Genomic DNA, 18,688 nt, shown 5'->3' with positions numbered 1-18,688 from the left:
AGGGAGGGGAAGGACCCATCTTGTGGGCTGCGTGATTCCCATTTGGGACTCTTTAAGATTCAATACAAGCTAACCTTTCATTCAAAATTCTTACCATTCAATTACTAATATTCCTTTTGGAAAAGAACTATTTCGACGTGCATCGTGTGAATCATAAATTTAATACAAAGTCAACAGTTAAAAAAAAAAAAAAAAAAAAATTCACATGTGCATCAATGTTCTATTGGTAAATCTATGCTAATTCTTAGGCATGTCGATTTTCATATCATAATGCTTTGTCAATCCAACCAAAGTTTGATCCAAGCATAGGGATCCGATTGCTATAGCAGAATGGGGGGCAAACCAGCCCGCTCCCACACGCATGGATGTGGCATTTAGTGCATGACATTCATCTCATCCATTGTACAAATATAGGCGCTCAGGCAATGTAGATTTTCCAATGCAGTCAATGCCTCGATGGTGGGCCGTATAACATCGTGCTGCTGGCTTATGAATTTCAGACCCGAGATCAAAGGCAAAAGCAAAAGTATTATATTTCAAATTTAAATGATAGGCAGTGAATACATTAACTATATTCCTCATCAAAGCTAAACAAACTTTTGATTAGAGGAATTCTATTGACTATAAGTCCAGTAATCTCAGAAAGTTGCATCTGATTAAGAAAAAATATCATCTTCTCTGTAGATCTAGAGAAGCTTCTTCCTCTCGAAGAATGTCTTCAAATGCCATAGCTGCAGCCCTGCCACCGATAAGCAGATTACCAGAGATAGGAAACTCAACCAGGCCATCCTGGAGTTCGTTGTTATGTTCAGCATGTGCATCTCTTCCTCCCTGGAACGCAGGAAACCAAAAAACCTATTAATACCCATTAAATATAAACAAAGATAGACATAGCCTCAAGTGCACCACTTGGAGCATCAGGATCAAGTTGGATCAGGAGAGGGGGAAAACAATTTGCTTTAGATGGAACTGTTGATGGTACCTCTCTCGCAAAAAATACATCTCTTCATGGATAGATTTAATTGTGTCCTCCAACTTTTTCAGCTCCAGCTCCATGACCTGGGAATGGAAAATCACATTAAGAACAGCTCCTTCACATTAATATCTTTCTTTAATAAACAGTGGAAAAAATAAGCAACTATAGAGATGTACACACGCAACAGTATACAAAATCAGCATGTCACATAAGGAACTTTATTATTACTCCTAAATACTTTAAACGATAACTCCACCACTCTTCTCATCAACATCAGTGTCAGGGTTTACTTTTTTTTTTTCTCGTTTTTTCCTGAAGGTTCAGGGTTCATGTTGTTATGACAACAGGTATCATTTGCACGAGGAATGAGACCAGCCACATTATAGGCAACGACTTGCATGCCATCATTAAAGATACATAAAAGAACTTTCGGCAGAAGAATCGAGAGATTAAGTGGATAAATGACAATGTTTCTTCCTGATTCCAGAAAACCAATCAAATAGGTGAGCTCAGAATGTCATTAGCAGTCGAGGAAGTTCATTCAGGAACCATGAAACCTTACCGGGTAAAGCAGACATCAACTACAGAAAACACTGAGACACTCCTCCAAACCCCTCCACTATACCTCCTCCGCCCCTCCCCTCCCCCTACTCTACCACAATCCCTCGTTCAAACTTCCTTCTCCCCCATGCTCCAGACTTCCTCTGGCCCAAGCCTTTCTCTGCCCTATTTCGTATCAGCCCTCAAACAGCTCTCCTAGCCCACTCTCTCCTCACCCGCCACCCTCCCCCGCTGCTTCACCATCCAGTAACAAGATTACCCAGAACCTCATCTTTCTAGATCACCCTCAGATTAGCGGGCAGAAGACCAAGTTACGCTCCTCTCTAGTTAGGTGTTTCTTTCCTTAAAGAGATGACATGCGAGGTATCAAAAAATGGGCCAAGACTTCTGGAAGGAGCCACATCTTGGGTGCAGAAAACTCTCAGATGGATCCCACACCTATTCTCGTTCTCCTCGGAGCATAGTGCTCACAGGGCCCCCCCAATCAGTCCCCCCCCTCCCCTTCCTTCCCCCCTGTCCTTCAGAGGCACCTCCCTAACCCTAGCTGCTTGGTCCCTGCTCTTGGGTGCACTACATGTATGGCACCTGCACACCTTCAAATCGATCCAAAACCACCTCGGAAATTTTTTGTCTGTGCATTGGAAATCCAAGGAACAGCTCCCATTGGCTCCATCAGACTTCTCATTGAAACGCTCGACCCTCATTCCATCCCTCCCATACTTTGGCTTTCCATAGATGGACTCCTTTACTGTGTTCAAACTTCCTGGGTGACTGCTTCCCGTTTTCCCCTGATCACGTCCAAGGAGGGGAGAAATCCCCCTCAGACGCCCAAGGTGCCTGGACCAGAGTCACTCACAGAAGACAGAGGCTCCCCCATCACAACCATAGATCTCAGCATCTTGCCATCATGCTGCCCTTGGCAACCAATCAACCCAACCGTGAAGGCTCGACCATCACCTGCTAGCCCTCATCCGACCGTCCAAAACAGGGCACACATCACCCCTAACCCTCCTTGTGGAACCCTCCCATCCTTCCTCCATCTCTCCACACGTGTCGAACAACTTTCGAGCACATGACAACTCACCTGCCCCCTCCTCCCCACCCCCCACAACCGCCCCCAGCAAGCTCTCAGCACAGATGGGTCCTCCATGCGAAGGCCTGTACAGTAACTACGTATACACGTCCACTAGCACACACTCCCATCGCCTGACCCTCGAGACCCCCACAGGACCCATGGCTTCATCCCTCTACTCCGAGATCACCCCTCCTCATCCAACGGTGGTGAGGGCCACCCCCACCTTCCCTCTTCCTCTTCCCCCTTGATAACCTCTGCTGCTCTCTCCACCGACCTATCTCTCCCCTTTGAGCCTCCCTTCTCATCCCCCTTCCCTGTTTTCCCTTCCCCACACCCCTCGCCGTGTCTTCACTCTCCAAACCTTCCACCCGTCCCCTTTCCCAATTGGGCCTCTATCCAATTTCGGAGCTGTACACCTCACCACTACCCAGCTCCTCCCCTTCTCCCTCCTTTCTGGCTCAATCTCCTACTACCTTTTCTTCTTCCCCTGTTAGCCTGTCTTTCCCCTCCTACCCCCTCCACTGCTCCCACCTTGGTAACCACTGACCCTGCCCTTCCTATCTGGCCTATTCCAACTGTCCAGCCCTATGGCCCCTATTCCCCAAGCCCCCCTCCCAACACAAGCACCCCTTCCCTGAAAACTTCTTCCTGCCACCTCCTCTGGACTCCTTTTCGATGGATCCCAGAACTTACCCTTCCTCAACCCCAACCCTAGCTGTCCCCCCCACCCTCCCCCAACACCCCTCTCTACTTTCAGTACTCCGTGACCCCACCCCTCAATCCCCAAGTAGGATCACTCAACTTTTCATCCCCACTTTCCTCCCCTCTCTCTCTATAACAATTACCAACACCCCCCACCCCACCTAAAAAAAACCCTATTTTAATCCCTATCCCCTTACCCTCCTATTGGGTAGAGGATTGTTGCCCTCCCCAGGCTTACCTCCACCCCTTGCTCTCCCACCCTCCCCTTCCAACCCCCGCTTCTTCTTCCCTCCTTTAGCTGCCATCCCAGTTCCTTTCCCCCATCCTCCTGTTACCACATCCAATCCACCACCCTCCAACTCGTCACCACCAAACCCTTACCACTTATCCCCTATTCCAACCCTAACCATTCTCAGTTAACAGCAATCCCTCTCCCCTGAGATCAGGCTCCTTTTTCCCCTTGAGTGGATGTAGGCCTAAACGCCCGAGTAACCACCACTCAAACTCCTCACCCAGCCTAGCTCGGAGTTGACCTCTTCTTCCCCACCTTCAGTTGGCTCAAGCTTCATCAATGGTAAGGACAACACCCAAGCAGACAGTGCACAAGTGCTCAAAGTCATGGGCTCCAAATGCGACAACCAGGAGGTGGACGTCAATGTGTTCTTGAAAGCCAATGCGCACATATGCAAAGCAAGTAAGAGTAATAAAGGCATTAGAAAGTTAGCAAACCTCACCTTTGAGGTACATTACGACATAGTGAAGCCATCCCCTCCCCCTGCCTCCCTGGAAGCTCCTGCTCGCTCACTCTTCTTAGGAGATCGTCCCAGAGATCCTAACCCCTTAACCCCTCATGAAACTCCTCACCTGGAATGTCAGGGGTTTAGAGGACCCCTTAAAGGCTCCTTCACGAGACTTCTGCCAGAAGTAATCCCCCTATGTCCTTGCCCTAGTCGTAACCAAGAAACCTTATCCATCCCTCAGTGAGGTCCGCAAGGTCTGGGGCTCACAGCCATGCCAGTGGCGTGTTCTCGAGGCAGTCGGAGCATCAGGTGGCATCTGGATCATCTAGGACCCAACCACCCATTCCCTCTCTTCCTCCTTTGTGTCCAATTTCCAGGTCACAGTCGGCCTCAAAAGGGTCTCTTAAGCCTGCCCTGGAATCTCATGGCCATTTACGGCCCAATCAGAAAGTCCCAGAAGCCTGTCTTGGGAGGAACTAGATGCCATTGCGGCTTTGCCTCCTTTGTGGTGGTGTCTCAGCAGTGACATTGAAATCACAAGTTGGTCCTTTGAGAGAAACACCTTTTCTAGAGTTGCCCAAAGCATGGGCCACTTTGATTTCATTTCCAGACACCAACTTATTGATTTACCACTTGAAGGAGCAGCATTCACCTAGTGGACCAACACCTTTTCTAGAGTTGCCTAAAGCAAGGGCCACTTCGATTTCATTTCCAGACACCAACTTATTGATATACCACGTGAAGGAGCAGCATTCACCTAGTCTAACCACTCCCCTACCCCATCCCTATAAAACTCGACCGGTACCTCATTTGCCCCTGAACCCATTCTTTTGCTCTCCCTAAACCTACCTCGGACTATAAACCCATCCTTATTGACACCCAACCTATCCCTAGAGGATCTAAACATTTTCGGTTGGAATTAACTTGGCTCGATCAACCTCAACTTGGCACTCTCATCCCCACTTGGTGGGACTCTTTCTCGGCTTCAGTCTAGGGATGGGATGGCTTTCGTCTCCAACGAAAATTGCAACTCCTCAAGCACTCCCTAAAGAACTAGAGCTGCAGCCTCCCTAGAAATTTCCAGGCCCGGAAAACAGCCATCCTCCAATCCAATAGCGAGTGGGATCAAATTGAAGAAAAGTAAAACCTTAGCCTCACGGAATGCAGTGAGAGATCTCATCTCAAATGTGAATTCCAATCCATCCTCCACAAAGAAGAAATGTATCGGTTCCAACATTTTAGTGTGAAATGGCTCAAACATGGGGATCAAAACGCTGTTTTTTTCCATAAAATTGCAGAAAGAGAGAACACCATATCCCATATTAAGACTAGCAATCTGATACTCGATACGCCACACCTTGTGGAATCAGCAATCATAGACTTCTTTGAGCATCGATTCCTAGCCCCAGCCGACCTCTCCTTCCTAATCATCCCTCCTGACAAAGCTGCTTGGTTAGAACGCCCTTTCACTAAAGAAGAGATCACTCAAGCCATTAGAGACCTTGGCCAAGACCGAGCCCCGGGACCTAATGGCTACCCCAAAGCCCTCTTCAAGCAATTCTGGAATTCCCTTCACCCAGACATCCTCTCTTTCTTTCGTGAATCTCACGAAAGAGGAATAGTCCACAAAGCCATGAATGCCACCTGCATAGCCCTAGCACCTAGAGTACAGGGGGTGGACAAGCTTAAAGACTTTTTTTTCTTAATTAAAGTTCACTACGAGCTTAAACACTTCAGGCCCCTAAGCCTTATCAATAGCTCGTACAAATTTCTCTCTAAAATGCTAGCCTCCAAAATCAGGGAGGTCCTGAGCTGGGTCATATCCACTAATTAAGGGGCTTTGGTGAAGGACCAACAAATCCTTGACGGTGCATTGGTTGCACATAAATGCATCCATTCTCACTCCCTCGCCAAAACCCCGACTCTTGTCATTAAATTAGATTGGGAGAAAGTCGTTGTCAATTAGGCGATTCTCGACAACACCCTTCTAAGAATGGGCTTCGGTATTCGGTGGGGGTCGTGGATCAGAGGCTGCATTTCGAATCCACATTTCTCCATCTTGATCAATGGCTCCCCCAAAGGTTTTTTCCCTTCACCCAAAGGGTTAAGGCAAGGGGATCCCCTCTCCCCATTTCTCTCCGCCATTGTAGCAAAGGTTTTCCGTAGATTTTTGGCTAGGATGTATAGCTACAGCCTTCTTAAAGGATTTAAAAGTGGGAATGAGCTCCAGCCTTCTGAAAGGATTTAAAAGTGGGAATGTTGGCACTATGGTATTCCACTTATATGACATTGACAATACCTTACTTATTTGTGATGTCACAGACCAGCACATCAACACCCTTTTCCTCTTCCTTAAAGGCTTCCAGCTAGCCACCGCACTCAAGGTTAACATGGCCAAGACAAAGATGATTAGGGTGGCCTCCGATGCTCTAACAACTACAGCTTCAGCCGAAAGGTGGGGATGCAGCATTGACACCCTGCCCACCTCATTTTTGGAGCTACCACTGTACTCGAGTAAGCCTAACATAGTCACTGGCGATATCTCATCGACAAATTCAACCACAAGTTCGCCAGTTCGAAAGGGTGTTTCATCTCCTTGTCGAGAAGGGTGACTCTAATCAAGGAAACCTCTCTAATGTCCCCATCTACCAAATGTTACTTTACCTTATACCTGCCTCTATTATCACCTGCTTTGAACAACTGATGAGAAATTTCCTTTGGTTAGGAGAGGGGACAACCAAAAAATTTCACTTAACCGCTTGGGACAAAAGTCTGCAAGCCTAAATCCTCAGAGGGTGTAGGAATTCGCAAACTCAAAAGTAATAACCTCGCTCTACGTGGCAAATGGTGGTGGCATCTCTTTACACAAGAGCGTCACTTATGGCAAGAGGTACTCAGCCAAAAATACAATCCCGACCCCTCTCCTTGGCTATCCCCCTGGAACACAAATAGCCACTCCTCTGGCATTTGCGATCCAGAGTCCACTGCTACAATCATTTCAAGGCCAATATCCATTTCCTCCCAAGGGTGGGCAAACGCATCCTTTTCTTGTCCGACCTCTGGATTGGATAGACCCCTTGAGGGAGAGATTTCTCAATTTATACCTTCTGGTTAGTAACCGCTCAGCCACAGTGCTCGGCCACTAGTTGCACTAGAACCTGGCCCACACTTCAAAAGATCCCTTGCTAATCATGAGTTCAAATCTTTCCTCAGCTCAATGCTTTAATGAACTCAATCTACCTGTCCCACTCGGGTCACGACAAGCTCATCTGGGCTCTTCATGCCTCGGGTAATTTATCCTTGTCCTCTTTCTACCTATCACTCCTCTCTCTACCTAACTATTCCACCCGACCCCCTTCCCCTACCTGCCAGAGCCTAGTTCCCATTCGTCCCCCCGAAGATCCAAGTTTCCAATTGCTGGCTAGTTATGAAAGAGTTTTTGACGGTCAACCATCTCCAAAATAGGGGTCTGCCCTTACCTAACCGGTGCATCATGTGTTCGAGTGAAGAGGATACCAATCCACACACCTCTTCATCCACTGCACAGTGGCTGCGAAATTGTTGGGGGAATTCTTACAGCTCTTTGGGTGGTCTTGGGTAACTCAATCAACAGTTCCGCTCCTCTTCAGTTTGCTTCAACATCTACCATGGCCAAAATTAGGCATATTTCTTTCGAAGGCCACAGTGTCAGCCACGTTGTGGGCCATCTGGAACGAGAAGAACCACAAAATCTTCCACTAAGCAAAGGCTTCTACTGAGGTCCTAAAGGAGCACATAAGAACTATGGTGATCTTTTGCGCCAAGAATCACAAACACTTCAAGAACTAGTCCTTCACGGACTTTCTGCAGAACTCGCAAGACTTAAGCCACCTTAGAACCCCACGTCTCTCGAGCCTTGCTATGTAGACCTACGCCACATCAAACTTAACTTCGACAATTGCTCCCTGGGTAACCCTGGGCTCGCTGGGATGAGCAGCATCGTCAGAGACCAACTTGGCAACACCATCTTGTCCTTCTCTCAACCCATTGGCCACACCGAACGTATCACAGCAAAATCCCTCTCCCTCCTCGAGGGCTTGATAGCCTTCAACCCTGTGGAGTGATTTTCTTATCGTCAAAGGGGACTCCAAAAATGTCATTTCTTGGGCTTCGGCATCTGCTGCCCATCCTTGGAGACTCACTCACAATTTTTTATGATATTTTGACATTTGCAGCAATATTCATACCTCCTGGACACATATATGGCGCGAGGCCAACTCCCTTGCCGATACCTTCGCTAAGGAAGGGGCAATGCCATGGGATGCAGGACAAACCTCTTGACAGTTTTTGGAGTTCGTGGTTCCTCGATGCACTTTTTTGGGCTTTTAAAATTGATGTATAGCACTCTTTGGATATAGCACACCATCTCACTGGTTTTTTTGTATATTGCTCCCTTGTGTGGGATGCCATTTTTGTACTTGTAGATCCTTTCTATTAATATAAAGTTAAACTTCTTCCAAACAAAAAAAAAAGAACGATCTCGTTAGCCACCTCGGCCAGGCAAATTGAACTGTGGAAACACAAATGTTGAAACAAGAGAAAATAAAAGGAGGGTAGAAGCACATTCAAGTTCGGTAATATTCATATTTCAGAGCCCATGTCACCAACACTCCTGCAAAAGGAGCAACCAAAAGAAAAACGAAAAAGCAAACCTTGAAATATGATAACAATTTTCTTTTCTTTTCAATATCTAGGAAAGTAGCAAATATTTTCTTCTTCTTCCTCCTCTTTTTTTTTGGGGGGACTAGCAATTTTAATTTTTCTTTCCACCATTAAGGAACCATTATTGGGTTTTCATTTGTTTATTTTTCTTGGTAACTTAATTAATGCTAGCAACATGCACCTTGCAACTCTCATTAAAAAGTTATACAAGTGAATACAAAAAACAATGACTTTTTCTATTGTTGTGATAGGTGTGATATTATTGACATTTGTTTAGCGAAATGAATAAATTGAGAGAAGAATTTAAGGAGTTTTCTTATGTGTATTACCATTTATTTAATAACAAATTCTAAAATCATATGTTTACTTAAAAAAGAAAATTGATCATGCTAATCATACAATCAAATGTACAAAAATTATTTCTAATTTCAACAATAAATAAAAAATGACTCAGTTGCAACACACATATCTACACATGGAGATAGAGAGTAAAGAAATGGTAACAAATGCCATACTCATCAATATATGTGTTACAACACGGAGAAAAAACATACTAACAATGTAATCTCATCAATACCTACACATAATATAGTGAATACTATCTATAATACAATTATTATAATGAAATATTATAATTATAATTAATAATCCATATATATATATATATAAAGCACCACATGGTTTGGATGCCATGTGGCGCATAAGAAATGCATTTGGAGCTTTGGATGATAGGTTCCCATGGTGTGATACATTTATGTGTATTTAGGCTAAGTTTATATAATACATGCAATAAGCTAATATCATCATACATAATGTCTTATCACTATATGTTCCTTCATGTGTATGATCCATCGGCTAAAAATTTCATTTAAAATTTGTTAAAACTAAAATTCAACCTTTTTATTTTCAAGCACTCATATGATCTCCTTCTCAAAAAGAAGTATCCTGAATTTTAGATCCATAAAATGCTATTAAGTCTATTTCACAAAGTATCAAGAATCACAGTGTGTTCCTGAGGGAGCATGTGAGAAAAAATTTTGAACTCAAAACTTTGGGTCGAAGCTATACCATGACAAATGTAACAATCATTAAATGCCAAAATGGTACAATATCAAAAGCTACTTTTTTATTTTGATACCAAAAGAAAGTATAAATATTTTTAACAATCAAGGAACCATATTTTGTTTAAAATGGGTATTTCAACTTTTTTCAACTATGGCTAATCTCAACTAATAATTAGCAGAGTTCCCAGAGATTTCCTTCCCTTTCGGTTGCAAAATCTCATGATTCAAAGACGAAACTTTCGAATTGGGGTAGTTTGCCACGAAGGGTCAGCAAGCCTGAAAATCAGACACTTCCATCAAATCGCCTCTCTTCAACAATTTCTGGATTCTATCATAACCTCAACTTGATTGGCAATCAAAACAAATGGATTTCCCTAGTCCTGCTCCGTCCCTTGACCACCTAAAAGTATGGGGATGCTCAGCCCATGTCCTAATACCCCACCAAAATAGGACCAAGTCAGAACCAAAAACCATTAAATCCATATTCATAGGACAGCCACATCATGGTAAGGGATACAGATTCTACAACCTGATACATGGTCTATTTTAGAGAGTAGGGATGCCCATTTCCTTGAGGAAGAGTTCCTTGAGGTCATGTCATTCATAAGCCCATGGACTTTTATGAAATAATGAGTGACATGGATATGACCAGGATCCTGAACAACCTCGTTCTAGGATAAGTAGCTGAATTCGGAGACGACCTGAATTCTTCACCTTCCTAAGAGAGTACTATGTGCGGATTGATGTGAAATCTTTACTTGAATCATCTTCATATTAAGAAGCCATAACATGTCAAGAAAGGAATAAGTGGGAAGAAGCCATGTTTGATGAACTTAAGTCGAACAAATAAAACCATGTATGGGATCTAGTCACCATACCTAATAAAAAACCTATAAGCTGTGAATGGATCTATAAGAAGAAGTTCAATGTGGAAGGGAAGTTAGAAAAATATAAAGTCAAACTTGTGTGGCAAAGGGGTTTACTTAGAAAGAAGGAATTGACTATAATGAAATCTTCTACCATGTAGCTAAGTTCTCATCCATTACGATCCTGATTGTCATAGCAGCCCATTGCGACTTCAAACTCCACCAGATGGATGTAAAACTAGACTCTCTAAATGCGGAGTTCAAAGAATAAACTTATATGAAACAACCAGAGGGCTTCATAGATAAGGAAAAGAAAACCTAGTGTATAAACTTAAAAAATCCTTTTATGGCCTTAAGCAAGCATCTGATTAATGGTACATGAAGTTTCAAGAAACCTTGTCAAATGTTGGCTTCATGCCTAACAAGGAGGATTATTGCATATAGACCAAGGTCAAAGGGAGTGATGTTGTGTTCATCTCCTTGTATGTCGATGACATCCAGCCAGTAGTTCAATAACTCTTGTTCTAGAAACAAGAGCTTTCTTGCCACCGCATTTTGATATGAAGGATCTTGGAGAGGCTTCTCATATGTTCTAGGAATCAAGATCACAAGAAATAAAAGAAAAGGAACATTTAGCCATCGCAAGAGACATACTACATAAGAATATTGGAAAGATTTGATATGGATAATTGTAGGACCATACTGACCCCCACTAATAAGAAGATCAAGCTGATTCTAGCCATGCGTCCCACAAGTACAGAGGAAAAAGAGGCCATGCAGAGAATTCCATACAGAAGTGCATTAGGTTCGCTAATGTATGTTATGTTGGACACGAGACCGGACTTATCATTTTTTTATAAAGAAACCGGACTTATCATTGGCTGTGAACGTGATCAACAAGATCCTGAGTAGTCTAGGCATGGAGCACTAGAAGGCAATAAAGGAAGTTTTGCAATATTTGAAGGGAACCGTTAATCTCACATTTACCTATGGAGGAGGCTCAAATACTCAAATATAGGTATATTCAGATGCAGACTACCAAGACGATCCAAATGAGATGGAGTCCACATCCAGGTATATCTTCACACTTGCTGGTGTAGTTGTTTCCTGGTGCTCAAGGAAACAGGACATCATTGCACTCTCGACTATGGAATCAGAGTATGTAGCATCTTGTCTCGCAGCAAAAGAAGCCGCTTAGTTGAAGAAGTTCCAAACTTAGCTCAAGTTCGATCTAGTAAAGTGCTTGTATGAGGATCTTCTACGACGATCAAGCAGTGTGTGGCTAAAGAGCCATGATTTCACAAAAATTCCATGCATATAAAAGTGGACTACTACCACATTTGCAACGAGAACCACGCAAGAGAGTAGGGAAGTTCAAAAAATTTTCCCAACTAACATCCATAACAAACAAACCAAGATCTTTGACATTTGAGGGCTCAACATCCTCATTGCAAAGTGCATTGAATGATTCCAGATTACAATGACCTAGATGATGATGCCATAAACCGGCATCTTTAACATTTATACTCAAGACCAACATCAGATGCTTCCTTGCAAGGCAATCTATCACATATAACTGTCCACGACGAGTTCCCCTAGTGAATGTTGATTTCCAATGGTTGTTCCTTCAAAAAAACAAAATTGGGACAGTAGATCCCATTATCATGCACTAGTTGGGAACCAGAAATCAGATTATGTCTAAGATTAGGAATAAGGAAAACATGATTCAAGTGAATAGGCCAGAAAGAAAACTCAACTGTGACATTACCTACATGTGTGATGTCGAGGGAGGACACATCACCAATTATAATATCTACATGTGCAATGTCGAGGGAGGACACATCACCAATTATAATCGAACCACTTCTAGTAAAAGTATCACAGGAAGAAAACATACCAAGATCTCCAAATACATGGTTGGCATCCCCACTATCTACAATCCATGTTCCATCAGTAGAAGAAGCAATGGCAAGAGATTCCATAAAATTATCTAATGTTGCAGTTGTACTCTAGGTATTGGCTAAGGTAGTAATTTGATTTCCTTATTGATTCATTTCATTATCATTCTTGTATCAGCCGAAACAATTACTAGTTGAATGGCTCCTCTTCCACATATTTGACAAGTTGTCCTCTTGATTCTGAGAAGAGAAGGGCTTTTTATTATTTTAAGCCATCTTGTGCTCCACAAGAATAGCTTTGAACTTGAAATTAAAAAAAAAACAGAATAGCTTTGGAATTGAAATTCAAAAAAAATAAGAAGAATAGCTTTGCGTTGCTTCTTCCTTTTTCCAAATTCTACTCTCTTCCTTTAAGTGAAGAGATCTTTGAAGTTGAACTTCTCCTAATACATAGTTGGCATTCCCACTATCCACAATCCATGTTCCATCAGTAGAAGAAATAACGGCAAGAGATTCCATAAATTTATCTAATGTTGCAATTGTACTCTAAGCAGTGTTCCAAAAAGCGGACCGCCCAGCGCCTAGGCGGATCTAGGGGCCTAGGCGCATCGCCCAGGCCTAGACGCCCTAAAAACGCCGTCGTCCCTGGCCGCCCAGGTCATGCGCCCCGCCCAAAGGCGGAAAAAGACTTTGGTGGGGACAGTTTTTGTCCCTTTTTTTTATACTAAAGGGTCAAAAATGGGGTTTTAGGTCCTTTTGAAATCTAAAATTTATTGGAGCCCATTTTAAAGAGAGAAAGCCCCCAAAAAACTAGTTTTTTGGTAATTCATAAGGATCAAAGGGTTTCTCAAAGTTATGAGAAATTGATCGAAACATCAATCATTGATATTAGATTTAATTTTTTATGCTTTATAAATCTATTGGGGTCTTTTTTTAGAAGATTTTGAGTCCTCAAAAGCATCTTTGAGGTGGAAGTTTGGAGATTGAATAATCAAACTCAAGTAAGTGATCTTTTTTTATTGCTTGTATAAATTGCATTATTTTGAAATGTCTTCCTCGGGATCTAATAGGCGTGGTGATTCCCGATTGGAAGTATGGCTACAACCCAGATCCTAATGATAAAAATTGCATAAGATGCAAGTTTTGTGAGAAGGGTCCAAAAAAGGGTATTAACCGGTTCAAGAAACATCTTGTCGGTATCGGGGGGATGTTGCCCAATGTAAAAAAACTCTTGATGTCGTTAAAGAGGAAATAACCAATTTTTTTAATGTGGTAAAAATGAAAAAAGATGAGAGATTGCCTCTATAGCAGAGATTAGGGGGTTCAGGTCAATTATGATGATGATAATAGTGATGAGGATGGGATTGGGGAGGGATGTCAAAAGGTAGAACAATCCATTATTAGGGGAAAGGGAAAGGGAGTTGTAATTACTTCTAGTTCTAGTTCTGAGAACAAGAAGCCTCGGGTGAGAGGCCCTATGGATAGTTTTTTGCCGTGGCCTGACCCTGAGGTTGCAGGAGAGAAAACAAAGAAGCAAACTACCATTGAAAATAGTATGACGAAGGAAGAGAGAGATAGAGCTGCTTATTATCTTGCTACATGGTTTTATGAGGTGGGCATTCATTTCAATACAGCTCGCTTAAGCAGCTTCTACACCTCAGTAGAGGCAATTGACAAATTTAGGCCTGGGATGAAACCACCAACCCCATATGAGCTTCAGAACCTCTTTTGAAAAAGGCGGTGAGTGTCATGAAGGAAGCTGTAGAAGTTAAGAAGGATGCATGAGCTCAATATGGGGTTTCTATTATGACTGATGCTTGGAGTGATAGGAAGAGAAGAAGTCAGAGGAATTTGCTTGTGAATTGTCCTTAAGGGACTGTTTTTTTTAGGTCTATTGATGCCTCTGATCATATCCATGATGCCCAAGAAAGAGATTGTGAGGCCTGGGGTCACGAGATTTGCAACCTGGTACTTATGCCTAGATAACATGCATTCGAGGATAGTGCACTTGAGGCAGATGTTTACCTCAGATGACTGGAGAGCATGCAAGTGGTCCAAGGATCAGGTTGGTGGAAATATTATCCTTTTTAAGGCTTTTTGGCGAGGGGTAAAGGGTGCTCTTAAGGTATTTTTTCCTCTTATTAAAGTCCTTTGCATAGTTGATAGTGACAAGCGTTCTATGGGCTATATATATGAGGCTGTGGAGAAATGCAAAAGAGAGATAGCCCAAAATTTTGATAATGATGGGAACTGCTACAAACCTGTTTTGGAGATTATTGATGAGAAGTGGGATAAGAAGCTACATCGGCCATTGTATGCTGCTGGTTATTATTTGAACCCACCTTTTTTTTATGTTGACAAGGATATACACACAAATGACGCAATTATGACTGGATTTAATAAGTGTAGATATGTGTTAGTCCCTGATACTGATAGGCAAGATATTGTATGCGTTGATAAGCTGATAAATTACAAGTGCTCATTAAAGTCTTTTGGGAGTCCAATGGCGATGAGGCAAAGGGCCAAAAATGATCCAGGTACGATAGTAATAATATTTTTAAGTTTACCAAGTTCAAGTAATCAAGTTTATAATAGCTCCCACTTGAAAAGCTTCATCTAGCTCAATTCCACTTGATTTGAGTTTACTTCCAAGTTGTAAATTATATTCTTTCTTGGTTGAGTATGGGCTTGTTATCAGTGAACTTAAAATCCAAATAGTTAGAAAATAAAAAAACATTGGTTACCCGAATCCGCCATTAAATATTTGGTCTCCAACATATGCCAAAGTTCCCTCGTCGATGCCACTGAGCATTACATGTCATAGATTGGTCCGGTAAGCACGTTGAGAATATGAACCTTCTAGGTATAATCATCCTCTATCAACTTTTATCGATATTTGGTTAATTCGGGGTCCTCCTCTTCATTTGGTGATGGTAACCCTGACGTTTATTTAGTGATTACATATGCAATCTTAAGCGTGGTCAACAAGAACATAAGTTTTTGTTGCTACCTATTGAAATTAGTCCCACCAAAGTGATCAAGTTTTGTGAAATCCTGATTCATGACTTTGATTGAACTCACACTTGCTTCCATTATTTCACCCAAAAATACATTTTGAATAGTTGGAAAGTTGGTGGGTGAAATTGCCCCATTGAGTGCCATATCGGTCATGGAACCAATTCTTCCTATGATTGTGGAACCCATATGAGACTAAGACATAATTATTTGATGAGGAAATAATATGAAAAATCAAATAGAAATGGAAGACCTTCTTGTAAACAGTCACGCTAAAAAGCGCTCTCTCAAGACTGTATTTTGCCCCCTTATAGTAAAATTAGGGTGTGCAAAAAAGGTAGACCAACAAAACCCGCCTTGGGAAATCGAAAACAAAAAGTCACACAAATACTCACCTATTATTGCATGCTATAAGAAAGCCTATTGAGCACTAGAGTTGCTTGAAATAGAGAGAGAGAGAGAGATAGAGTGAGTGTGTGTGTGTGTGTGCACATTTTTGCTTTTAGAGAGAGAGGAGTAGAAATTCGTCGGGAGAGAGAAGAATGAAGTAAAAAGGTGTGAAGAAAATGGGGAGTTCGAGCCCTATTTATAGAGTGCATAGTGACTCTTAGAAGTGGTTTTTCATGTGAACAATCACTATTGTTCATGGCATGTGACTATTGGGTCTCCAGCAGTCACAATCCAACGGCTATTAACCATTAGAACAGCCAATAGTGACCACGCATGCACATTGTTATGAGTACTAGTTGCGACTCGAAAAATGGGGCAAGCCGCGAGCCTGACCCAAATCCATGCACAGGCTAAGGGCGCCTCTGCATCGATGCGAGTGGAGGAAGTGCAAAGTACACTATCAAGTACCCTTGCACACACACACGGGCATGAATGTGCGACGCACATGCACCCACACTCTCTCCTTGTTCCATGAACATAAGGCATAAGAATGTCCCCATATAAAAATCATCTAAATCTACACTATTCTTCAATATGGAACTAAAACCCACCACTTTTTCTCTCCAATTTTTTTTTTTTTTTAGAGATTTCTCTCCAAATATTAAGAACATAGAAAAACCACATTTGACACAAATGCTAACTAGTACTTTTTGGAAACTAAAAATACTAACACCAAAGTCACTAACCCCTTTCACCAAAACTTCTAAAGTTATGAAATATAATCACTCTATGTTTTTAAATTTTTTTCCTAGCAGACCATGTAATATCTTGATTATCTATCCTGAAAGCACAATGGCGACTGGAATGTCCTAGAAATTCATTCAAGGAGAAAAATCAAATTAACAGAATATAACATGGGTTTACTTCCTTTGTCTCAAAGACAGAGACCAGCGATGTCAAAGATATTCTGAACAGATCACAATGAATAATTTTCCTCACAAACTGTATTTCCAAAGGCGCTGAAAATGGAGAAAGACTATACATTTGAAACAAGCCCATTAAGAAGAAAGATAGATAGATGGAGAGAGAGAGAGAGAGAGAGAGAGAGAGAGAGAGAGAGGAAACTCACGTCGATCTGGCCTTTCTTGGCAACGTTGGGCCAGTCCTTGGCAGCGACTCCAGTCCTCCAGTCAAACTCAATTGTGAGGGTTTCAGGGGGCTTGTGGTCGGCCGCCCAAAAGCAAGCCATGTAGTCCCCGGCCTCAGTCGATGTAAAGGAAAATTGACCAGAATCCACATGGTCCCCATAATGAAGACTGTTTCCATAAGGGGACGTAACCTAGGTTCATAAGTCTCGCAGATCAGTCCACCAGAAATACAAGTGGAAGAAACACAGCAACAATAATCAAAATCAAAAGATTGATAAGGCGATGAAGTGTAAGAGAGAAAAGGAAAAGATTAATATGTAATACCCGGACGGTGATCTTGTGAGAATCGGGTGTGGGCTGTCCCTCTTGAAGGTCAACGACGCTGTAATGACCGACAGCCATGGCATTGATCTGGATGTCTTCGGCTATGCATTTTGAACTACCCGATTTTAAATCAAAGCGGAGGCTCAGACCCTCCCAAGGAAACAATACAAGCACAAGGAGAGGGAGAAAGCCCCAAAATCTACACATCCTTACTATTACTACTACTACTCAGATTAATCAATTGTCTCTGCAACCCACCAGATCTGCTGGGAAATAGAGAGATTGAGCTTCTGAAACGGGAATTGGAATTTGGGATTGAAAAAGAAAACCTCCTTTGCTGGATGGGGTTTGGCAGATAATCGCAACGTGCCTTGCAAATAATGCCAGTGTATTAAGTTGAAGAAATTTACGCTCATGCCTCTTTTAAGTATGCAGTTCTCTCCAAAATTTTGTGATCTTATTTTTCTCTTTGGTTTTTTTAAGTTTTTGTCGAAATGCCCTTGTTTCGAACTTCGAAGGTCCAATGAAGTATTTTTCTACTTCAGATCTTCATGGTCGAAAGTGAGGACGCTTTTATTTCGTGAGTTCAAAACTTCAAATTTTGAAGCCAAAAATTTATGGAAAATTATGTCATGCGGGTTGGACCGCATTTCTACATATGCGGTCTGGAAAGTGTTAAGCATCCATCTTTTGTTTCATTTAAAAACAATGGAAACTAACGGTTTAAATGTTTTCTTATTATTATTATTATTTATAGTTTTTAAAACTTATGTATGTTTTCATATTCATGATCTCATGTTAGAGATTACATGTTTTTAAAAATTAAGTCTTAAAATCTATCTCAAAAATAGACTTATTAAGAGGCCCGCATTTCTACATATACGGGCTTGGCCGCCTAGAAACCAGGTCCAAAATTTATTTACCACTTCCCATTTCAGGGCAAAAGAGGGAGAAACAAAAGGGCATGGGCATGAATTATAATTTTTTGTGAGAATATCTATAATAACACATAAAAAATTATGATTTTTCACTTTTCACTTTTTTTTAACCAAAATAACTTTCACTTTAGTCGTATGACCGTGAAGATATCACAGCATTTAAAATATTATAATGACCATGAAAAGTGTTACGATTTTTAAATCCCGTGATGACCATAAAATATATCACGGCATTTTAACTACTGTAATGGTCTAAAAAATAGACATTTGCATTCTTTCAATGAATAAGG

At 41.9% G+C, this 18,688-nt stretch overlaps 1 protein-coding gene across 1 annotated transcript; it reads right to left on the bottom strand.

The window, feature by feature from the left end:
• Window positions 1-508: 508 nt before the first annotated feature.
• LOC18421998 (transmembrane emp24 domain-containing protein p24delta7) lies at window positions 509-17,962 on the bottom strand. The gene is made up of 4 exons (XM_006827266.4): window positions 17,461-17,962; window positions 17,118-17,327; window positions 983-1,059; window positions 509-831 (listed from the first exon to the last, which is right to left on the bottom strand). The coding sequence occupies exons 1-4, from the start codon at window positions 17,665-17,667 to the stop codon at window positions 687-689; spliced, it is 639 nt and encodes a 212-aa protein (XP_006827329.1). The 5' UTR covers window positions 17,668-17,962; the 3' UTR covers window positions 509-686.
• Window positions 17,963-18,688: the final 726 nt, after the last annotated feature.

The sequence above is a fragment of the Amborella trichopoda genome, chromosome 4, assembly GCF_054954075.1.
Source record: "Amborella trichopoda isolate Santa Cruz 75 chromosome 4, AtrichopodaSantaCruz75HAP2 v2.0, whole genome shotgun sequence".
NCBI classification, from domain to species: domain Eukaryota; kingdom Viridiplantae; phylum Streptophyta; class Magnoliopsida; order Amborellales; family Amborellaceae; genus Amborella; species Amborella trichopoda.
The sequence above is the reverse complement of the archived record's forward strand: the minus strand, read 5'-3'. Positions and strand labels throughout refer to the sequence as shown.

Bases quoted from the DNA above. Each gene is read 5' to 3' on its own strand.
- LOC18421998 (XM_006827266.4), bottom strand. From the start codon at position 17,667: ATGTGTAGATTTTGGGGCTTTCTCCCTCTCCTTGTGCTTGTATTGTTT. The intron at 17,328-17,460 runs GTATTACATATT...TTATGAACCTAG, and splicing joins CTCACAAGATCACCGTCCGG to GTTACGTCCCCTTATGGAAA. The intron at 832-982 runs GTACCATCAACA...CCTGCGTTCCAG, and splicing joins ATGTATTTTTTGCGAGAGAG to GGAGGAAGAGATGCACATGC.